The 24,780-nt window shown below is 42.1% G+C and overlaps 1 protein-coding gene across 11 annotated transcripts in view; it reads right to left on the bottom strand.

The window, feature by feature from the left end:
• Window positions 1-24,780, bottom strand: part of elavl2 (ELAV like neuron-specific RNA binding protein 2) — a 39,249-nt gene that overhangs the window by 2,718 nt on the left and 11,751 nt on the right. For 5 of the 11 annotated variants that reach the window (XM_076035462.1, XM_076035460.1, XM_076035459.1 and 2 more), the window contains 6 exons: window positions 20,227-20,317; window positions 19,335-19,578; window positions 13,507-13,610; window positions 8,608-8,761; window positions 1,545-1,770; window positions 1,042-1,080 (listed from right to left, as the gene is read on the bottom strand). In XM_076035462.1, coding sequence (XP_075891577.1) covers window positions 1,042-1,080; window positions 1,545-1,770; window positions 8,608-8,761; window positions 13,507-13,610; window positions 19,335-19,578; window positions 20,227-20,298 — 839 coding nt within the window. In that variant the 5' untranslated portion in view covers window positions 20,299-20,317. Of the gene's footprint in view, window positions 1-1,041; window positions 1,081-1,544; window positions 1,771-8,607; window positions 8,762-13,506; window positions 13,611-19,334; window positions 19,579-20,226; window positions 20,318-20,855; window positions 20,876-24,780 lie in introns of those variants that run through there. The other 6 variants (XM_076035467.1, XM_076035466.1, XM_076035465.1 and 3 more) reach the window with 3 other exon arrangements.

The following is a 24,780-nucleotide window of genomic DNA, read 5'->3' as shown; positions in this document are numbered from 1 at the left end:
CCAGTTGGCCTCTAAGGGAACATCCACCATGACAGGTGTGTTGCCAGCATCAAGGGCCGGGAGAGCGATTGGACACTGGAGACACTGTCCAATGAGAAAAATGGCAGGTCTATTGTGGCTCCGGATGGGCCTTTGAGCTCTCAATGAACTTGACTTCAATCAGACTGTGGGGAGGTTTTCTTGCACAAGTGAATGGAGACAAACCGGCATCCTGGCGAGTCCTGGAATTTGTCTGACGAAACCAAGTTTAAAACAGGAAAGGACTGTGCATAATAGATCAAGGTACGAGTGCCGGTCTAAAAAAAATAAAAATAATAATAATAACGATAATAAAATAATACAAGGGTGCAATTTTGTGCAATAGTCAGTAAGAGGTGTGTCCTTGTGCAGACAGATTCTAATCGAGACGTGTCATGACAAACATGGACATTGGTGTGCGTGATGATGCACCTGTGCGCATCACGCTCGCAGCGGAGGCTGACATTTCATTTACTCAACTTTCTGGGGATATTAGCTGGCACTAAACAGTGCCAACGTAATTACTCCAGCTCTCCTCAGAGGCAGAGTGCGCACTGCCACGTTGGCATCTCGTGGTGCAAGGAATTGGATGTGTGACATACGGCGCCAGCGTGACCGTCGCAGACGCCACAGGTTCTGAGGCCTCCAGATGACGTGGCTCCACCCACCTCATTGTGCTGATGGGCTTCAGGTACATTTATACCATCCCCACTCATTCACCGCTGCTATTTACATGAGCAACACAGTGACTGCCTTACACCTACTGAATTATACATATCGATGCCAGTCAGAGACACACGAGTGTGTGTGCTAGTGTGTTTCTCTCACACGAGTGTGCGTGTGTTTCTCTTTGAACCAGCGCTACCTTAATCAGCCTTAACTACCTACGACAGGTTTCGAGGACATTTTGCAGGTATAAAAAAAAAAAAACAGAACAAACAGGCTGTGTGTTTAGTTTGATATTCTCTCACGATTAAGTACAGCAATAAAGTAAACTGGACGAGTAAAAAGGAAGACAGTTACCTTTTCACTCCATAGGCCATGTTGAGCAGGTTGTCCAATCTACAAACAGCACAGAGGCAGATTAATCTCTAGTAAAACGTTCCAAGTGAGCTGACTGATGTGTTTAGACAGGATGACAGATGAGATGTATTTCTGATCGTCTGAGTAACATCACAGCCGTATGACTAAAATATGGAAATGTGAACAGCTCTATGAATCGCCAGCCAACAACACAGCAAGCATGAGATAATCACCCTCCGGCAGACATGCCTGAAAGGTCAGGTGTAACTGGAGAGGGTGAAGCTTTTATTCAATCTATGCAATGATGTGCCATTTCTTAAGAGAGCGGCGGTGAGTTGGACACAGGGACGCTAGAGATGAGATATGAGGACGAGTGTTTATGAGCTCCAACACAACGTTTCCACAACTATGCCGTGAGGCTACTAGAAATGCTTGCTGATGAAGCAAAGATCACTAACAGTATTATCTTGGGCTTGAACTTTCTAGTGGCGTGCCCCTTTTACCTGAAGCGCTGTGCCTGCTGTGCGAGGGGTCCTGGGTACCTTCGATTGGGCGACTGGTACAGCTGGGACAGCAGGGCCTGGCTGGTCTTCTGGCTCGGGTTGTTGGCGAATTTCACTGTGATGGGCTCGGTGGCGCCGGGTGGCTTCTGGCAGTTCAGACCCTTGATGGCCTCTTCGGCCTCCACCCGCCGGTCGAAGCGAATGAAGCCAACCCCTCTGGAAACACCTGTGGAGAGTTGTTGGCCATTTCCTCAGTCATCTCCTCACGAGCAGCTTTGACAGTAGATGAAGAACATGCTTCAAGACACACCCCTCCTTCTTACACAATTTTAACAGACTAAGGTGCAATATAAATACTCGACACTTTATTTTTTACATTGTACATGTATTCATTTTACGCAACACAAAACACCGCTACACTGAACATGTTGTTGCACTAAATACATATTAAGAGATGCGCCAATCTCACTAAAAACACGCAATGGTCATTTCTTCTTCTCATTTTACTTTAAAGCAGCTCTAGGTAACTTTTCGACTGTAAAATTATGATTCCAAACTCAGTAAAGCGGTACATAACCGATTAATAGGCTCAATGGTGCTGCCTCGGCAGCGAGAGGGGGGTTGTGCCAGCTGGAACTGCACAGCGTAACTTTCAAGCGCGACTCGACACGCCGGATGAACCACGATACGGCAACATCACGTTTATTTAGAGGCGGTCTACATACTACTATTACAAGTACATAAGATTACAAAATGACGGAATGGAACCCAATAATTAACCTTGATGAAAGACGAAGTCATAAAAGTGTTGAACGTTTGCTACGACGTTATTGTCAATGTCTGTTTAGCCATTTCATATTGGTGTTTTTCCTGAACATATACGAGCACTCCAGCTAGGCGACTATTTGTATTTTCCCACATCAAACTAGCGCTGCAGTGTGTTTACTTCGTCACTTCGCCATTTCCACCGAAAGTTACCTAGAGCTGCTTTAAGAGAAGCTGTAGGAATACATCAACGAAAAAAGGGAATGTCTCAGTGACCTGTTGTGACCTTGCTGGGGTCGACAATATAACTGGCCTGGGCGTACTTTAAAAACCATCAAGGTCACCAGAACACTCAAACCGCTGGCCCAGTGGTACAAAAAAAAGGACAAAAATCAAATTTCACATTAATTCCCCATGGTTCTGAGTTTTGCAATTGCGGCTGTGAAATCGTCTCGATATCTACTGCTAACATGTTATCGGATCCCGATCAAAGACAGCCAGGGCTGTACTCTCGGTGGGACGTAAACACATCTTGCTTGCTCCCGTGGAACGTAGGGCTGGGCGATATAAAAAATATATCAATATATTTAGAACGCGATATGGAATTAGGTCACATCGTCGATATCGATATAATTCAAATTTTGCTGCGATCCTTGCTCCTGGTAAGCTGCGGAATCGGAGTGCTCTGTTCTGCTCCCCACCCCGCCCCTCCTCGTTTATGCACAGAGGGGGGAAGCGCATCCGAACCGGCACACTTAAGGTGGAAGGGTTGAGAGGCGAAGCATCTTTTGAGTCAATTTGCCTTAACTTAACCCTTCCACCTTAAGATGACTTGGATTGTTGAGAACCTTCACAGACAGACCGGCATACTTAACATGAAGGAAGCGTACGGAGGAGGAATTGGTTGATTAAAGAAAAATCAGGGGCTCAGTAATGTGGAGATGGTTTGGATTCCAATTATCAGATGAAAAACAAAATTAAAGCTGCAAGCAGCATTTGCGGGACTGAGCCGCCGTGGCCGATACCGACCCCTGATGACCCATGACCTCTGCAGACGCCCGGCGACATCTGCTGACTCTGAAAGAAGTCTATGCAAATGATGCAAATGGGTCTAATTAATCATCATAAGCCTGTGTATGCAAATGATGCAGATTTTTTACTTCCAGTTTTTTTTTTGAAGTGGCTGTCAAATGTAAAATATAGGCCTTGATGAGACAAACACGTGGATGTTTGAATGACGTCTGTAGCACTTTCCTAAAGGAAACTGCAACCATTTATGTGTGTTGAAAAAGAAGGAGAGAAAGAGAACGGCATTAGGGCTCCCAACTAGCGGGGGCAGCGTTAGCTCCACTAGCTCTGCTAGCTGCGGTTTTGCAACCTTGGACACCTTAGCTTAGAACTCAGCCATTTCGGCATCTCCATGAAAGATATTGGTAATCTTTTTCATTTAGGCCAGGGGTGTCCAAACTACGGCTTATATGTGTTTTTCTTGTTAACACACAGAACACACCGCTGTGCACAGCGTACACACTGCACACGCAAAGTCAGCTAATCTCATCTGATGCAGATTTGTTCCTTGATTGAGTGACATTTGTCAGGATTTTTGGCACGAGTGGCGTCGGATCAGCACCGCAGCTGGATGGCCCGATTTACACACCCAGCGCAGATGATACTCACCAGAATAATTTACTAAAATTATATGCACTCCTGTTATTAAGTCCAGTTCAGTCTGTTAATGTTAACAACCGTTTCAAACGAACGTTAATAGCTGTGTTGCTAAGCCTAAGAACTTAAATAAGCTTGAAATTTACCCGTCCCATTTTCCCCTTTGTTTTTTCTCTGTACTGTAAATCTTCTTCTGATTTCTAAAAAGAAATCTGAGGCTGCTGTTCTGAGAATGAGCTACCAAAGCTTTTTCTGAATAAATCAATAAAGATCCATTTATGGAAAGCTGTGATGAAGGCAGTTTTGTCTTTAATTATATTCAACAGTATAACATATTGGATCACTTTTAATTGATTTTTCCAATTTTAATACACTAAAGTTAAGGCTATATACCTCATTTCTAGTAAGTGGCCCATCCCTCCTATATTTTTATGTAGGTGGCCCTCAGTGAAAAAAGTTTGAACACCCCTGATTTAGGCGATCTCAAACAATTTCAAATATCTCACTTCCTGTTTGTCGCACCCAAAAAAATTTGAGCGTACGCGACGTAGAGCTTGATGAGACGAACGCGTGGGTTTTTTCGCTGCGTGAATTTTCGATGTTCCTAGAGGCAGCTACGTGCATTTTTAGTTTTCTGGTGGTTTTTTGGGGGGGGTTTTTTGGTCAGTTTTGACATCCATCGACTTTAAAGGGCTATAAAATGAAAACGGTGCAACGCTTCCGGACCATTCCTTTTAAGTTGACCTAATGACAGTCTAGTCTGTGTAAAACAAAAGTTTTGAAACCTGCAGCATTCACGGTTGTTGAGTTCTGTGATTCTGGATGATTTCAAAGGTCAGAGTGTCAGAATGTAGGTCTCTATCCAAGGAACGCGTGGGTTTTTGTCCCATGTCATTTCGACCTTCCTAGAGGGCGCTAGAGGCTTTTTATATTTTTCAGTGGGCATTTTGAGCGATTTTTGGTCAATTTTCAAAAGTGCATCGACTTTGGAGGGCCGTTGCACGAAAACGGTTTGAGTTATGAAAAAGATTTTGATGATTCTTTGTAATGAAGGTCCAGTCTATGTCATACTAAATTTTCAAGCCTGTCAGACTTGCGCTTTCTGAGCCTTATGTTTTCACAATAGCTCACTTCCTGTTTGTCGGGCAACAAAAGTAGAGTAGAGAATTTTTCCCCATATTTTTTCGACCTTCCTAGTGGAAGCTAGGGCCATTTCTAGGGGGCGCTAGAAGTGGAATTTTTCCTTTTTTTTCTTCATTTTCTTTCATTTTGTACCAGTTTGTACCTCCGTGCCAAATTTGGTGACTTTTGGAGCATGTTTTGTAAATAATAATAAACATACGAAGAAAAATCGAGTCTCCGCCTTGCGAAGACCTGCTCTGATGAGAGCAGGCCTTCGCTGAGGCTCAGTCCCGAATAAACATACGTAGAACAATCGAGTCTTCGCCTTACGAAGACTTGCTCTGACGAGAGCAGGCCTTAGCTGTGGCTCAGTCCCGAAAAACATTATTTGTAGGGAGTGCTGTACACAAGTTACATTCAGGGTGGAGGCACAGCAAATCGTTTACCACCAAAAACAGTGGCACACAACTGCAGTACAAAGAGTGTGAAACTGCACTGCGCTGCAGAAGCCCCAGCCATAGGTCATCCACAACCCGAAAAAAAAAATCTGAGCACTTTGTTCTTTTATAAATGGTTTGCCATATTTAGTTCTTTTATAATGCGCGTTATTTGCATCTGTGATTTGTTAGAAAGGAGAAGATAATCTATAATTTGATTTTAATAAGCCATTTATAGTTGTCAAACTAAAAAAAAGTTAATATTGTACTTTTCTTATATAAATATACTTATTTCAGAAAAAGATTGGCTTATTTTATAGGCTTTTTTTTTTTTAAATGTGCACCCTACAAAGCTTTAATTAAAAAGAAGTACTCCTTTTTTGTTATACAGTATTTATGTTTACATTTTATTGTTTTTTGAACAGCTGAACTTTCACTCATGAACCAGGTGAAGAAACCTATTTATCATTAGTCATTCATTTCATTTTGAATTTGAACATTTGCTCTCACTTTGTGGAAAAAATATCGAGATATATATATCGTATATACATATTCAGCCCAAATATATCGGGATATGACTTTTAGTGCATATCGCCCAGCCCTAGTGGAACGCCTCCTTGCCCGGCTTTGTGTAAACACCGAAACTGATCATTTTGGGAAACGCTGATGTCACAGCTCTAAACCCCACCTCCCGCCTTGCAATCTGAGCAGCTGTGAGGTGCAGACGAACACTCACATTAACAACATCGGGCAACGGACTTACTGCTACTACTGATCAGCCTACAGTCTTCCCATTAAACCTCCAGTACAACAAACCGCAAACAAAGGTGAACAATAACACACGGTGCTCGTGGATCGATCGTGGATTCTGTGCAAAGTAAAAAATAAACATGAGCAATTTGCAAACCTCCTGTTTTTCTTTTTATTGACTTTCTTTTGGGACGGCAGACTGGGATATTGATGCAGGAAACCTAAATGACAAAAAAATTTGTAAAATTTTTACTGGCACAACTCCCAGTCAAACTTGACATGGACCTTTTAAGGCTTTGTGTTCTAAAATAACTCAAAGCAGAAGCTCAACTGTTTTTCATCCACACCGTCTTTTCACAGGCGATCTTTCTTTCTATTCTCAGTGGTGCTCATTGTGTTAGCGAGCTACTGCTTCTTCTTCCTCCGCCTTCAGGGAGTAAACTCACAGCGACACACCAGGCCAGGCATAGGTACTAAATTGTCTTCAGTCGTTTCCAGCGTCTCCGTGTAATAGGAAATTTGAAAATTTGAAAAGGCCCCTTAGAGAAAAGTTAACGTGTATGAACATGTGACAATGCATGCGCATTGCTGTGTAACCACAGAGAAAACAACGTCATAACGACGGTTGTGCTTGAAAACGCAGATCTGCAAGCACACGTGTCTCATTTGTGACATTGTACATCGGTGTTTGAATTATTTATATTTATGTTACTAATATTTTAATAGTTAATTAACAATGAACACCTCCTGTTCAAGCTGGTGTGCATGTAAACTGTGGGGAGGGCTGTATGAGTGGGTGGCAGTCAGAACCCAGAAGCAGACGCCCAGGTTATACTGCCTGGGCATCAGGAGGGGGTACAAAACTCGGCCAACGAGGAGGAGATGAAGAACTTATTTTACTTGAGTAATGCACTGTTGGAATACGTGTATTTGCTTGCCATTTTGCTGCACTTCTGTAAACCTACCTCAAAAAATAAATGTTATTAAATCAAATTGTTCTTTTTTCACTATTATGGGAATTGAAACCTGATGTTGACTTGGGTCAGTGGTTACAATAGTGGGGCCAGGGATATTCAAAAGCCCAGAGGGCCAGTGGCAAATTTCCCTTATGGTCTACCCCTGCCTTGTGGTCAAAGGGGTTCTGATTTCTTGATGTGTTAGCAGCATCATGAAGGACAGACTAAATACAGTCACTGAACCGGAGCATTCAGTGGTCCACTCATGGACGAGACACTGGCACTTGTGCGATTTCGCTACTTTTTACTTTGTTAGAGTGTAACATGTAATACTGAAAGTAGCACAGAGGAACACAATAGCACACAAAAGTTTAGAGAAGGTCAAACTCAGGGCTTATTTTTAGTGCATTCTGAAAATTCACCTGAAATGCCAACCACCCATTTTTTGTACCAGGTGTGTATAATTTGACAATTATTTGTAAAACTGTAAAAATAGATACAATATTGAAAATCCATTTCATCTGAATTGAATAAAACTAGTCAGTTGGGATTATCTGTGAGCACAGCAGCAGCAAGAGAAGAGGCAAGTGCACGAGACCACCACTGCTGCATGGATCAGTGACAAGGGTCTGCTGTGCTGTCTGGATGGCACCCAATTATATAATAATACACCGTGCTGCTGAGGAGTCAACTGTTTTTACGGACCACGTCTAATTTCTTCTTAGCTCATACAAGTTTTTCACTCACCCCTTGTCCTGATGAAATGCATTAAAGTACCTGATGCATGCATAGTTGTTTTACTTCAACATTAAAAACTAATTTCAGACATTTCATAAATAGTTTCTAAAGAAGTTCTTGCCGAGCAAACATCACAGGTGATAGTGCCAAGCAGTCAGGAAGTAGTCAGGAAAGAGAGATTTGTGTTCCAAGCCTAGCATCAACTGTTCACAATATTTCACATTCAGCAGCATGCTTGAAGGTTTTTTTTCCTTAATTGTTTTACACTAGTGTTTCAGTTTTGAATTGCAAACTGAGAAAACGGAGTGAAAATCTTCTCTAAATGCATTTCTTGCAATGAAACAGGTATTGTGTGTACACCTTGGGGATTGAGGACAAAAAAGGGAAGTGTAGCAGAATACCTTCTGCTGCTGGACCGGACTGAAAAACCAGTCCTGCTTCTCCTTTATGGTCATCTCACAGTCTATCCTATGCATTTTTATGAAGACCTCTGGTGGAAAATTGCATTTTGGGGATATGAAATCACCCCCAAGGTACTACCCAGGCTTGGCATTGCCTCTTTATTGAGAGTCACTGAATTTTAGGTGAAGGAAAAATTGGAAACTTCAAATGAATAAATCCACAACTCACCGGTCACCTGGTCCACCAGGATGCGTGAGGTAATGATGCGTCCGTACTGAGAGAAGAGCTGCTCCAGTTCTTTCTGAGTCATGGTTTTCGGCAAGCCACTGACGTACAAATTTGCATCTCTGATGGAGGCAGAGCTTGGACGCGCATAGGAAACCTGCAAAGGGAGGATAAAGCGGGTCAAGTGAAGGCACAGAAGCAGCATGTCTTGAGTAGAAACTTTGCACAACAGACAAGGCCTTGTGTTCCGTTTGTTCAAGTCGAAAAAAGAAGAGCAGGTGCTGTGCATAATTTCAGGCAGAGATAAATCAAGCGCTATATTTAAACAAAACAGAGTTCGCATAAAATGTAGGCCATTCGTGTAGGCCACATATTATCATATACTTACATATGTTTGCACATAATTGAAGGAAAATCAGTTAATATATAATTTTCATTGAACAAATAAAAGCCACTATTTACAGATCTCACCCTCTCCGTAAACTATATTTACTTTATTGGTGATATCATTAGACGGCATAACATCAGTTTCCACTGTTATGCAGACAACACACAGTTATATCTGTCATTTAAAGCCGATGAGGCGCATCAGTTAGCTAAATTAGAAACTTGCTTAAGTGAAATCAAAACTTGGATGACGCAAAAAAATGTTTCATGCTCAATACCAGCAAAACTGAGGTTATTATTGTCGGCCCAAGGGAGCTTAGCGAAAAAAATTTGCAATGGTCACATTAGCTTAAACAATACCACTTTTGCCTCGAATGATGCTGTAAGAAACCTTGGAGTCATTTTTGATCAGGACTTGACATTCAACTCCCATATTCAGAATGTAGCAAGGACAGCTTTTTCCCCATTTAAGAAATGTTGCTAAAATTAGAAATTTCTTATCTCTCAAAGATTCAGAAAAAAAAATAATTCATGCTTTTGTTACTTCTAGGCTAGATTACTGTAATTCCATATTATCAGGGTGCCCAAAATCTCCCTTTAGGACCTTACAATTGACACAGAATGCGTCTACTAACTGGAACGAGGAGGAGGAAGCACATTACACCAGTTTTAGCATCTTTACATTGGCTTCCAGTTGGATCTAGAATTGAATTTAAGATCTTGCTAATTGCTTATAAAGCTCTTCACTCTCAGGGTCCTTCCTACATTGAAGAACTTATTGAACTGTATCATCCTCCAAGAGCCCTTCGCTCTGAGGATTCAGGACTTTTGGTAGCTCCTAAAGTCTCTACAATTAGATCAGGGGTAGGAGTTTTAGCTTTTTGGCTCCTTTACTTTGGAACCATCTTCTGGCCTTGGTGCGGGGGGCAGACACTGTTGGTTTATTTAAGAATACACTTAAGACCTTCCTCTTCCATAAAGCTTACAGTTAGTATCTACCCACTGTCAGTTGTGCTGCTATAGGCCTAGGCCGCTGAGGGAGATCTTTCTTTGGTGCTTCTATCGCTTTTTCCTCTCCACCTGTAGTACCGATTATTTGCATGATACTGCCACAGTCTCTGTGTGTCTCTGGCAGGTGATGACCACGACGCCTGGAGCTGGAGAGTGCAGTCCTGGGAGTCTTGGTGCCACTGCTTCAACTTTGCCACCAGGATCAGGACGAGGACCGCATTTAACGGTGGATCATGGACAATTCTGGACTCTTTCCCTCCCAAACATAAACACATTCTACATGGACAGCAAACACAGACTAAAACACTCCCCATGGACAGCAGTTGTACCACCCCACCACTCAACATTTGGGCCCATCTAGATTCTAGAATGTTTTGATGTACAGGATACAAAAACATCCACTTATATACATATTTTAAGCATGCATTTCCTCTCCGCGGCACAACTCGAGACTGAATGACTAGCATCTGTGGTCCAAACTTCTGAACCTGAGCTTCTGATTATCGCAAAGACCAAACTTCCACCTCCATCTAACAGGCATCACAACGTGCAGTTAGATGAAATGAAAGTCTGTAAATACTCCATTTGAAGCCATCAGGTGAGTCAGACACCACTGCTACGTGACTTGGAATGAGAATCCTCGCACACTATCGGGAAATGTGCAGGTTGGTGCACTGCTGCGTCTTCCTCTCCGTCTCAGACTAACCGAGTATCTCAGGAACGTTACGACAGTTCATATTCTGTCCGCGAGTACAGCTAGAAGCCTCACAGAAATGGATGCAGAATTTGGCCCCATCCGCACAGCTGACATTCAGTAGCAAATTTATAATTCTTTCAAATCAATCTCACCCTCCCCATGCTCCGCTGGAGCCTCGGCGCACAAGTCCACACCCACAAATATGCAGCATAAATCAACATCTGTCCTTAAACACCGCAGAGAAATAGAAAGGGGGGAGGGTGGGGGGAGTCATCTTGCGGGTCCTATGGATCAATAGGTAATTACACCCCTGGGTAATCACAAATTCACCATCCTGCATGTCCTCAAAAATGCATTTTGCACAGCAATATGTGCACAACAACATACAGCTGAAATCCAGTACCTGATGTTGCCTGAGAAAGAGCCTGTTCTTTTCATTTTTATCTCATATGTATTTTATTTTTAATTTTTGTTTTTTAAAGGGGTTTTAGATTAATATTTTTATCTTAATTTGATGCGTCTGATTTTTCTGTAGATAGATCCATTTTTATTTTCTGGTACAATGAATGAATGCACATGTGCCATAACGAGTGTGATTAACTGCAAAGGATTATTAAAAGGTCCAGTGTGTAAAATTTGGTTTAAAACAAGTTGGTACAGTGTCAATATAGCAGCTGCTGCCAGGTGCAGGTCTTTCAACAAAAACATCTTGTTTGGAAAGGAAACCTTGAATATTGTTTTTTCAGTGTCTGCATAGGCTACTCATTGTCTGCAGTCTATGTTACCAGCAAATCCAAAGCAGAAAGACATGAACACTGTATAATTAAGTATTTGTTTATTTATCGCAAGTCATACCGTTATCGCAACACACAACAGCTTTATCACATACATGCATACATACGTACGTACGTACAGTACGTAGACAATAAGGGAAATGTGCCACTGGCCCTCTGGGCCCCACTATTGTAACCACTGGCTCAGGTCAACGTATCGATCCCCATAAGAACAGTAATTTGATTTAATAACATTTATTTTTTGAGGTATGTTTACAAAAGTGCAGCAAAAAGGTGAAAATACATAAATCAAAGGTGCAAATACACTTATTCCAACAGTGCATTACTCAAGTAAAATAAGTTCTTCCTCCATCTCCTCCTCATCAGTTGGCTGATTTTTGCGCCCCCCCTCCTGACGCCCAGGCAGTATAACCTGGGCGTCTGCTTCTGGACCCTGACTGTCACCCACTCAAAACAGCCCTCCCCAGTTTACAAGCACACCAGCTTGAACAGGAGGCGTTCATCATTAATCGACTATGATCATTCAAACGCTAATACACAGTGACACAAATGGGACGTGCGTACTTGCAGCTCTGCGTTTTTTCAAGCGAGACTGTCGTTACGACGCAGTTATTTTCTCCGCAGTTACAGAGCAATGCGTATGCGTGATCATACGTTCATACACATTAACTTTTCACTAAGGGGCCTTTTCAAATTTAAAAATTCCCGTTTACAAGGAGACGCTGGAAACAGCATAAGATGATGCAGGCACCTCAAGTTCACTCCCCGAAGGCGGAGGAAGAAGAAGAACACCTGAAGCACGCTGTGTTTAAAGTAGCAGCAGCTCGCTAACATCATGAGCACTGTTGAGAATAGAAAGAAAGACCGCTCATTAAAAGACGGTGTGGATAAACGACAGAGTTGAACTTCTGCTTCGAGTTACTTTAGAACACAAAGCCTTAAAAAGATCCATGTCGAGGTTGACTGGGAGTCGTGCCAGTAAAAATTTGCTAATTCTTTTGTCATTTAGGTTTCCTGCCTCAATATCCCAGTCAACCGCCCACCCCCCAAAAAAAGTCAATAAAAAGTAAAACAGGAGGTTTGCAAATTGCTTATGTTGTGTTTTGCACACAATCCACAATCCATTCTCAAGCACCGTGTGTACGCTATCAGCCCCGCCTTCCGCAATGCTTGTTATTGTGCTCTACGTGTGAGCTGCTGGTGTACATTCGGTAGACAGAGTCTGGTACCTACACCATTGCCAACAAGTGCGTTGTGCACGTAATTACGTCATCAACAGGAGTTTATCGTTATTATCGCGAGATGACATATTCTTACTGTGGGGAATATTTTTGACGATACATCGCAAACGATAACATTTCGCCCATCCCCAATACGTGCAATCTATAACGGCTCTCTTTACGACGTGCCATAAAGAGAGCCGAGAGCAGCTGCTCACGTGTCACGTCAGCAGCTGCCAGAGGATATACGACTCAGCGGAACGGTGGTAATGTCGGCGGTGTGGAATTACTTCAAGCTTAAAGCTAAAAGCAAAACAGCAGAGTGCAATTTGTGCAACAAACATGTCTCAAGGGGTGGCAGCCGCACTGGAAACTTCAACGTGTGTGTGTGTCCGTGCACAAGCCACACACACACACACGCACGCACGCACGCACGCACGCACGCACGCACGCACGCACGCAGCACTATATGAAGCAAATGAGTTTTTCCCGAGCAGCACATCAAGTGCAGCGCTGCCTAGTGAATGCTAATGGCGGCCACCTCCCTGTAAAGGCATACAGCAGAGCTACGGTACACGCAACCATAGAAACAGTTCTGCTCCACTTCAGGCCCTGGCAAAGCTGCATGTGCCCAGATTAACAATAGGCTCCCCTTCTCATTCCCCACATTCTCTGCGCCCTCGTTATTCTTCAGCCCCGAGATCGAGACGGCAGCAGCGGCATGTCTTGGGAGTTTTTGTGGCGTACAGAGCACACTGGGTGGGGTGAGTGCATGTGGACAGTGCATCTTTACCTTGATGGTTTTGGTCTGAAGTCTCAAGCCATTCAGGGTGTTGATGGCTTTCTCCGCATCCTTTGGGTCCACATAGTTCACAAATCCATAGCCGAGACTCTGGCCTGCAAAACGCCGGCACAACACGCAGGCAGTTGAGGTTGGAGAGAAGAAAAAAAAAATCTGGTTCAGTTTAATGATGTCACATTAGACAGTCTGTTGTAGAGCTTATAACCAGTGTGCGAAATACAGGAAGGATTGGGGGGAGGAGGGAGGAGGGGGAGGGGGGGGGTCGGACCCACCCCCTCCCCCAACAACTAACCCATGAGACCCCCTGAAAGCTTTGAAGCAAAATTCTAAGGGGGTCTAATTTTTTCAAAAAGCTAAAAATAACATTGTATATTATTATATATTCACCAATGGTCACTAAAATGTCTTTAAGATCACCCTGTCTAATATTACATTTTTTAAAAGCTTTTCATAAAAGCAAAAGTGACCCGTTTTACACGTCGCAGAAGAATTGAAAAAAAGGTGAGGTTAGAAGCTCTGATGCCAAATAGATACATAGTTGCATCAATTAAATAAAATTACAATTTTATAATAGGCCTCCTGCATGTTAAGAAAATCTAGATTGGTATTGAGCAATCTCAATTAACAATCAAGAGGATGGGGACCCCTCCTGAATGTTGACAGATATTTAGTTATGAGAGTCACTGCTCTCGTGGGAACATTTCTGCTGTGATGAAGTCAAAAATTCATAAACTTGATTTCACCTCACAGCTCGGGTACTGTGATAACCAGGATAACCCACGACGAGCCTTTGAGATGAGCTGGTAAAACGACAGCGGCACCTGAGCCTGCAGGGCAAACTGCCCCGCTCTCAGTTGCATGTCATGTGTCAATTCCACCAGCTCTTCCCATGGGAGTTTCTTGCACGCGCTCACTTGGTGAAGAACACGGTCTAAAAAAATTAAAAACTTTGTGTTCCCTTTCAGCTGCGGTTCCAGCACCAAGGAGACATGCTGGGGCGGACTGTGACACAGAGAGAACGACACCAAGCTTCCAGTAAAGAGAGAAGTGCTGCCCATGGTGGGAGCGGGGAGGCATGAGAACAAAAGCAACAACACAAAGACTTAAGCTGCAAGCAGTGGCGAGAACGTTTAACGCGGAGAGGAAGCGCGCATCTCTCTTGCGATTACTCGACATCAGATGGAGCACCCCGCACGCAGATGTAGGCCGGCTTAAATCCACGGCCGCAGGGCCGAGCAAGAGACAAAAGAAACAAAGTCTGGAGGGGGATGGGCTTTTATGTAAAACAGAAATTTAATCAGAGCATGATTCCTGAGAAATGACTCGGAGGCTTTGAATAACATTAAGGGCGTTCGTTTTCTTCCGCGTCCGAGTCTGAATCAGTGTCCCCCTCCCCGTCTTACTTCCAGCTTTTTATTCAGTAAAAACGAATCAAAAGAGCAGTTTTATTGCTTCATTTGAGAGAGAAAAAAAACTGCTGCTGCTTCAAGACTTTTCAACGGGAAGGCAGATCAATAATGCATGCCAGTTACCGACGGAGATTCCAGATTAATCATACTACAATGATTGAGGATGTGAAAGTAATTTATGCGATAAAAGTCTTGCTAATTTAGAAAAGTTGTTTGGTAGTTTCAGTTCTAATACCTCAATTCATGTTGTAAAATGATGCTCGTATGTTTGAGTGCTGATTGGCACCTGGAAAGCATCATCAGACAAATTAACTCATGAGTCAAGACGATAGATTGTGTGCATTACAAACCACCGTTTTCATTGTACGGGTTGTTGTGTACAATGACAACAACTTCTCTTCATTTATTATTCAAATGCAAGAACATCCCCAGGAGAAAGCGGACAGAGCCGAACACTCCTGCTTTTAGAAAGAAACTGCTGATGTATGAACAAAAAAGGAACCAATTCCAACCAGCAAATGGTGCCATTTTAATATTTCCAAGATCTGGTGCTGGAAAACTCATTTATGTAATATTCAGTCAGTAAAAAAAAAGTGAATGATTTTCAATGAATGCAATTTTTTTTTTTGTTTTTTTTTGGTCAGACTTTGGGGTTCAAACTTCACTTTAGCCGTTTCTTCTTCATCCAAGCGAGACAATCCAACAATGAGGTTTATTGTCTATGTTTTTTAGAAGATAAACACATTAAGGATATGATGCCCTCCAGGTGAAGCCGTCTGATTAAATCCGCTTTGCTTCAATGTTAAACAGTTTAAGCCACCATTTCCTTTCCAGGGTAATTCTTCAATCATTTTGTGCTCGCGTCGCGTCAAAGATCAAAACTTCATTTTCAAATTGAGCCCGAGTCACGCTTAAACGCCCTGTGTTGTCAGTCAATACAACACAGTGATAATATGTATATATGATGGTAGTATATGCACATAGTAATGCACATTTTCTTTCATCAAAACAGGCGATTTGTTTTCCAACACAGGACCGCTGCTCCTTTGCACATGAACTGCAGCAGCGTCGGCTCTGACGCACAGCTGCTCAACATCAACGGACCAAAAATGCAGATGGAGCAGATTTGATGTGCCGCTGTAAAAACTGCCTCATGTGTCACATAAAAAGCAGATGGAGGAGGAAGGTCCGGGTGACCTTAACAGGGAGCGCAGCCCCAGCCATCGTCTACCTGCTCAAGTCAGCTCCTCACTCCTCACATTAAAGCCCCAAACAGCTGCGGCGTTCACATTTATAAGGGCAGAAAATTCAAATTCAAAAAAAGATTTATTAACATCCAACAGGAACAAACAGCAAGCAATGTTAACTCCCGTTTCATGATGGCCGAGCTGAACTCACACCTTTGCTATTCCAAATGCAACGCCAGTGCGTAAATGTAAAAGCCCATTGGGTCCACATTTTAGGCTACTGTAGATAGACAATGCTGCAACATCTTATCTATTGAAACATCAAATCCCCAATTTCAGTGTACATCAAGCTTGTTGACTTGATCTCTAATTGACAAACATGCCGCTTGTCAAAAGAGACTCTCGGTCACCATGACGAAGGCACAGAACGGAAGAAGCCCACAGACGTCGACGGGCTCTTCTGACATTTTAAGAAGCCATTCGAAGAAACTCTTTGGATTTTTTTATTTATTTTTGTTTTTACAACAAATATCCTAATATGTAGTCAGGCTGCAACTAAACATTATTTTTGTTGTTGACTAGTCTTTTGATTATTTTTTTCTCGATTAGTCATGATTCTCTTTATTTTCGCCACCCTATTTTAGACTTCTGTTTAACCCAACTTGCTTAAATCTTCACACCTGTGTTTTACTGTTGAACGATGACAGCATGTCTTTAAATAAATATCAAAATGATGACACACACAGCATTTATCTGTGACTTAGTTGTTATATTTTACAATGCAAAATATCAGTTATATTAATTCACGATTTAAAGGTTGCAATGTTTATCACACTTAAATATCTTAAACAGATTTCTTACATGTTAAAGGGCACCTATGATGCTTTTCCACTTTTCTGAGCTCTAAATACTGCTACAATGTTGAATCCTAGTATCAAACCATGTAAAAACGTCAAATAATGAGGTTCATGCGTTTGGACGTGAGCCCTGCAAGTTGTTGGGCATGGTTCTGAACGCTCTGTTCACTGAGTTTTTTTTAACACTGGCAACGCATTGAAGTCAATGCGTTCTGGATTTCCTTTCATGGCCAAGCTCGGCACCCTCTCGGACTGGTTCCGCCCTCCCCTGCTCTGCTCCGGAAGTGATGTCGCAATGTGCTGCTCCAAGAAAATGTTTTTTTGGTGTCAGGGAAATTAAAAAATATAAAATAAAAAATACCGAGCGACTACCGAAGCACCAAGGGCCACAACCGTCGGAGTGGAACGAACAGAGAAAATGTTGGAGGTTTGTTCAGCCTAATGCGGATGCCATGGAACACCGGTCCGGTCGGCAACGGGAGTGAGATGGGCTCGACTCGGCCGGTGAACGATGAGATAATAGTCAGCCACGGCAATATTTGGAAACATGTATTTGTGAGTGTGTTGTGACCTCAAGCAACATTAGTTTTAAGACTACTTGCAACGTACAACCGCTGAATGGTGTTGATGAACTGTTAGCCACCACCGCTAACTCTGTGCTCTGCTTGTTATGTGTGTTGTGTTCGCTGGCAAACTGAAGAGGCAGACTCTCAAGTTTCTCTCCTTATAGCGATGTTCACGCTGCCAGCATGGTAACATGGGTTGTATGGAGCTCTTCCTGCTTTGTGCTTGGTGTGGACTTAAGTTGTGCAGATATTCTTGTCTAATAATAAACGACTCTATGACTGAAGTGATGGTTTCAGCGTCCATATTTTCTCTGCTAGGACAGTGTTTTGATACAAGTCAACAGTATGAAACCAAATCATTCTAAGCCCTGTTAAAATGTCTCGCAAAAATACAAAACAAAAACACGGTCAGTACACAAAGTAAAATATATTTCCGGGGACACGGAAGGCACAAAAAACGTCCAGGGACCTTCGGTCTGCCTTGCGGCCGTAACTCAGCCCACGCTGGGTCCCTACGAAGCTGGATTAGCCGCTAAACAGCTGCTAAAGGGTGAAGCCTTCACGACGGTAAGTGTTTAAATTGTGACGGTTTCGTAAAGTTTGCGGTTTACTCTCAACTCCCGCACCGGCACACTGAGGAAGTGTGGCTCAGCAGCGACCAATCACAGCGGAGTGGGCTGGGCGGAAGGCGTACACAGAGGAGGCCAGGGGTGGAGTGAAGTGAAACAGAACGTTTTCGCGGGATGCAGGAAATACGAGGAAGCGAGCAGCGGGAGACACAGATCTACAAAGCTTTCAGTGCAGGGAATCATGTGTTGCTGCTCTGGAGGGGCCAGAAATCAAATACAAAGGCCCGAAAATGAGTATAATAGGTGACTTTTAAATATTGAATTAATGTGCACTAAATAACACAGTTAAGTGAAAGAGCGTTACAATTCAGTATAGAAACTAGTATTGACAGGGGTTGTAATTCACTAATTACTGGCGTAAAGTACGCACTTACCAAACTACTGTTTGCTAAGCAAGCTTGTTTCATGATTTTCCACCGTGCATAAAAACTTATGTACAAGCGTCATAGGCTGATAATTAACAAATAAGCATGTGATTTAAAAAAAAAAAAACTATCTGTCTTCAACAGAGTTATTTGCAAACTCCTCTGTGGTGCGTGATGATACGGCGACTCCGGTGTGTCAACGTTTAAAGTGTTCGTATATCATTGTAGTGCTACCCTGGAAAGCCAGGTGCACTTCCAAGTTTGCACCGAGTGCGTTTTGTGGATTCATTTTCCATAAAATATTCCTAAACTTTAGAAACTTTGGCTCAGTTTTTGGGCCTTTTCAGGGAGAAAGCCGTTCTTCTCCGTTTCCTGCAGGACGTAAACAACTACAAACGACACCACAGCCAGCGCTCGATACCTCAGTGCACGTTCAAATGATGACATAGAGGCCAAAGTGTGATGTTGTCATTCAACAATTCACAGCAACAATAACATGAAGTGCCGAAGCTTATTTTTTTTTGTGTAGACATGTCGACTAATTGTCGCAGCCCTAAAATGCAGTGCGTGCGAAAAGCTCTCAAGCACAAGAACTCACGGCAGAGTTGCGAGATCTGCTCAGCTCGCTGTCCGACTTTTAGGATCGAGTACCACGGACACCCCCAGTTACATCAGGCACATTTTGAGCTACCAGCAATGGCCAGACTAATATTAGAAAATGACAAACGGCGAGTAATGATGCTGGATGACGTGTTGCCGTGGACCCCAATACCATCCAATCACAGCAGCAGCAGCAGCGGTGTTACCTGTGATTTTGTCGCGCACTAGTTTACAGGACTCAATTTCCCCGATGCTTCCAAACAAGCTCTTGAGCTCCTCCTGGGTCATGTTCTGAGGCAGATAGTTCACTATCAAGTTAGTTTTACTGTCCTCTATGCTGCCCGATTCCACGGGCGAGGAGCAGTTGTTTGAGATGGTTGAGGGACCGTTGCTTGTGTTGTTGCAGGTCGGCCCGTTGGACAGCTGCGTTTCCATGGCAGCAATTACCTGCTAAAGAGACAAATTGGAAAAAAAAAAAAAAGAGAGAGAGAAACTGTTAAGACATGCAAGTCATACAAGGAGCAAAACACAAATGGGTAGCTGAGAAAGGACACTCTTCACACTCATCATTGAGCTTCTGGAGAGAAGTGCACAAGTCAGTATTTTCTCTAAACGTGAACTAGCAAAACGTTAAAGACACCATTAACTCCGCAAACAAAGCAGTTAGGAATAATGAAGGTTTACATTAAATTATTAAACATTAAATGGTCTTGTCAGAAAACTAATGTCACATTAGTGTATGAAGAGTCATCCTCAATCAACACCATTTACACCAAGAGCAAACTCTGCAAAAATCAAACTGCCATGCAATTCATGACCAAGTGTGTAGTATAGTACGAGGCTCTAGAGTTAGGGGTTCAGTTTAGACCATAGCAATATGGTCACGAGGTTAACGACAAGATCCAGAAAAGGGGCCTGTATTCTCAATTTCGCATGAGAGAAAGTACATCATCATGTCAAAGTGTGACACAGCTAACATCATTAGTATTGCCTGAGCACTGAGACAAATGAATAAATAAATGAATACATACATACATATCCCTTCTGACTAAATGATGTCAAGAACAAATAAAGAAAAGGGGGGAAAGTGCCACATACCCCAGTCCAAGGCTCAGGTGCCCACGAACCACTTCTAAGCAGAGAAGCCACATCGCACAGTCTGACTGCCATGTTGGTTTGGAGTTGCCGTCTGCAAAGTGTGGACACAGAAAGGACTTCGTGTTAGAAGGACAACAACAACAGTCAGAGGCGATCACATGTCAATTTTCAGGGGAGACCGACGAGAAAGGGGGAAGAGCAGCAACAGCTGAACAAAGAAATGTAGACAGAAGCCAGGCCACAACTGAACGCACAACAAGCATGAGGAATAGAAAGGAGTTCAGTGGATGGGAAGGTCACACAAAGCACAGATCCATAGGCGTCCTCGGACTTCCAGTAGATCCGGAGCTAAGGCTAAAGTTGCACTGACACATTGCACCAGTTTAGGTTTCAGTGCACTAACACAGGAAAAAAAAAAAAAAAAAAAAAAAAGACTTGCAAGTGTCCAATAAATCTCAAGATGTGCACACTTTCAAAACAAACCTCAGCACCAAGGTGGCAAAAGAAATCTCCAAAAATGAAACCACAAAACGCCAAGAACACTAAAGCCAACACGAAAAAACAGAAAGCCACCACCACGAGTGCGACATGTATTGAATTAATAATGTAGCGTAAGTTGGACATGATACCTTGCGGACAATACTGTGAGGAACTTTTGCCCTTTGATGAAGGCGACGGTATCACAATACCACGATTCTGCGGGAAGACATTGTGAGATGATTTGAACAATTAAATCAAAGTGAAAAATAATCACAATAATGGTAACTTAATATTGAAAAAATATATATTTATGTGTACATCAATTACACATTTTATTTTTTCTAACCACTGCGCTAAAGTCTTATGCTAGGAACAACAAACGTAATTATTAAGGTTTAGTTTTGCAAGTTTCTAAAATCCAAAATCTCTTTATAATATCAACTCAGAATGAATTTTCCAATGGAGCACTAGAAAGAAAAAAAAAAAAGAAAAAAAAAGGCCATTTGTCGCATTTCGGCATCATCTGCCGCAGTGGATATTTTTAAAATCATTAATGTTTAAAAGGCCACATGAGGATTTTTTTTTAGTCTTAATTCCATTTCTGTCAATGGTAACACTTGCTGTGCCATGGAAATATTCAGTGCCCATCACACACACACACACACACACACACACACACACACACACACACAGTCTACATTCTGCTGTCACTTTCAGACTTAGCGGCTAGCCGTTGTCGCTGCTGCTACAAACAGCTCGGTGTCACTTGTGTCTCACTCCCGTGGAGTAGCTCTGGTTCTTCTGGTCAGATGACAATGATGAACTCAGCCCACCCTAAGTGCCAAAACCTGGAGGTTTTCTGTGAGCGCATTGTTGAAATTGTAAGACTAGAAACAACGATGCAGCAACACTGTAAATTATGTTCACAGAGTTCTGCTTTTCCCTGGAAAATTACTAATAGTCTAAGAGGAAAATGAGTAAATATCTTAACACTGTCTAAACAAAGGCCACATTCTTGAAGTCATGGTATTAAATAACAATTAAAAAAAAAAAAAAAGAATATCATGGGGAAAAAATGTTTAACAAAAAAAAGTCTAACAAAGACATCAGAGATTTCCAAGGCCACCAGATGACTCAAATGAGCGCGCCTGCAAGCATTATGCAAAACTGAAGCTGCAGCTACCTGCATCCTCCATTTCTCACCATTTCCATCATGAGCACCGAACAACTCATCGAGAGGAAGGCACTTGTGTGATGCAGCTCATTTGGATGAAGATCAAAGTCAGGCTCACAAAGTCAACCATTACTGCGAGAACCAAACTGATGTTCAGAGCATCTAATTAAACATCAACATTCAACCTTGCATGATTAGCATTTTAGGAGAATTAGGCATAGGCCCGGGCGATAAATCGATTACGATAATAATCGCGATTAAAAACTCCACGATAACGATAAATGCATGAGCTGTTATTTCGATAACCCAACCAATCCCACAGGAGGGAAACAAGCGCATGCTAAATGAACAGCCAATCCCAGCAGAGAAACAACGGCGTGCCTCCTTCCCTCCATCCGCCTCCTCTTGCTCACAACAACTCAGATGGGAGACACACACAGCCGTCCGCTAAAGCTAGTTATAGGAACGTGTAGAAATGAGTAGCGAGGAGCAATCGGAAGTCGAGGGAAGTGAAGAAACTGTCCAAAATGTGCCTGATAATTGTACCCCTGACACCGAGGGTGAGGAGGAATCTGAAAACGTCCAGCAGGATGAAATAGTGGCGAAGAAAGGCAATACCAGTTTGGTGATTTGGAATTGGTTCGGCTACCTCAGGTCTGACAAAGTACAGGCTAACGCTAAGTGCAAATTATGTTTACGTTTTCATGCTAGCCTCCCCGCAGGTAACGCTAAAAACAACGCACTGCTGGGAGTGTGCCGCATGATACTCCCGCTAGCAGTAGCCTAGCTAGCGACAGTGCTTAGCAAACAGTTGCTCGTCAAACAACAATACAGTCAGCCTTTAACGCAGCCACCCCGTACAAGGGAAAAAAAAATTGACGCGGTACAGAAACATAACCAGAGCAGTGACGTGCAATATTGTACTGTCTGTCTGTACCTCTTTTTATTTTTGTTTTTATTTTATTTAATCAGTTCAGTACACTACCTCTAAAATGTTTGAGAGATGTTAAAAACAAGACACATAATCCTCAACATTTAAGTTATTTTATTTCAGTACAACTAAGATGTAAAAAATAATACAAATGTCTTGGTTCTGTTGGGTTGTTGTTGAATGTTTTGTATTGTCATACATTCTAACAATATATATATACACACACACACACACACATATATATATACATATATATACACACACACATATATACACACACACATATACACATATATATATATATATATATATACATATACATACACACACATATATATATACATATACATACACACATATATATATACATATACATATACACACATATACATATACACACACACACATATATATACACACACATACATATATATACATATATATATATATATATATATATATATATATACATATATATATGTATATATATATATATATATATATATATATATATATATACATACACACACATATAGGTTTATAGGTTTACTAATATTAAAACCATTATTGATTAAAAAAAAAAAAAATTCATATCGTGATAATTATCGATGTCGAGCAATATAAGAAAACCTCGTGATAAAAAAATTTTTTGCCATATCGCCCAGGCCTAATTAGGCAATTTTTCTGAGCCAAGTCTCATTACTTTGGCTAACCTTGAATTATTTACTGGAAACTCTCCCACAACCCCCTGCCCCCCCCAGTCTAAAAAGTGATGAAAATCAGGTGTCGAGCAACAAATACAGATTGAATTGCTTTGTATTGTTTGAAAACTGATATGCTGTAGTCCAATAAACAAAACTTAGGATCATGATCCATCATTATTGATGAGGGATTTAGGAAGAACTTGACTGTTGAACAGAAGCTTCTTCTGTGCTGGCACACCGATAAAGTCATGTGTGAGTAGAGCCTTAGCAAATCCATTTTATTCTTTACCTCAAACGTCATTTTTTTCCATTTAATTTTTTTGGGGGAAATCTATTGACAAACAGCATGGCTCTGCTCTGAATTCCCAGGTAAACGGATGAGTTTTGTATTTTAATAGCCAACTTTCACAGAGTAGTAGTAGGTGAGGTGGCTGCGAGATAAATGGCAAGATTTCTCTTGAAAACAGCGTTTCAGTCAAGTGGCAGACGGCTGTGAATTGCAAATGCTTCATGTTATTCATTTCAATCTTGTTAGCTGGATAAAAAGCACACAGTCCTTTTTAAAAAAAAAAAAAAATCTTGATATGGAGCCAATGTTTCTATCCAAGAAGCATCTTTGCGTTGCTCAAGATGTCTCCCCGACATGTGTAGTAACAGTGACAAAAAAAGCAACAAGCCAGGCACAAGAAAACATTGTTGTGGGACAAATGAGGAAAAAATTACTCGCTTCAATCTTCATTTCATGCGTTTCACCTTTTCTTCTGAGCAAGGGTCCCAGCGTTGCCACAGCCACAAGGCAGAAATATTTAATTAGATAAACACTTGGAAGAGAAGTCTTGGCAAGATGCCCGTTCCAGAAAAAAAACCCAAAAAACAAACATTTTGAGTCAATGGCTTCCCTGCGTGCAGCCAGCCAGCAGCCTCCTCTTAGTGCACGCGCTGCAGCACTGAGCGCTCCACTTCCTGGAAGCTTTGCCTCACAGGTTGGGCTTTTTTCTTTTTTTTTTTTTACATTTGTCAGATAGCAACCCCAGATAAACACTGCTGGGTTCATTCTCCACAAAGAAAAAAACAACCCCACCCCCAGCACTTGGCCCCAACAAAAGCACGCTGCCTTTGAGCCTTTTAGCCTATTAGGACTCATTAAAGTATTGTGTGTTTAGTTATTGCTTCTCTCAGAAACCCACAAACTCCTCACAAAGGGGAGGAACAGCAGCTGAACACAGCACTGTTATAAAAAGAGACTGGGTTGGGGAGGGAGGTGT

The sequence above is a fragment of the Nelusetta ayraudi genome, unplaced genomic scaffold (assembly GCF_046127955.1).
Source record: "Nelusetta ayraudi isolate G7.1 ecotype Tasmania unplaced genomic scaffold, CSIRO-AGI_Nayr_v1 ptg000042l, whole genome shotgun sequence".
Taxonomy (NCBI): domain Eukaryota; kingdom Metazoa; phylum Chordata; class Actinopteri; order Tetraodontiformes; family Monacanthidae; genus Nelusetta; species Nelusetta ayraudi.
This window is presented reverse-complemented; position numbering and strand designations above follow the sequence as displayed.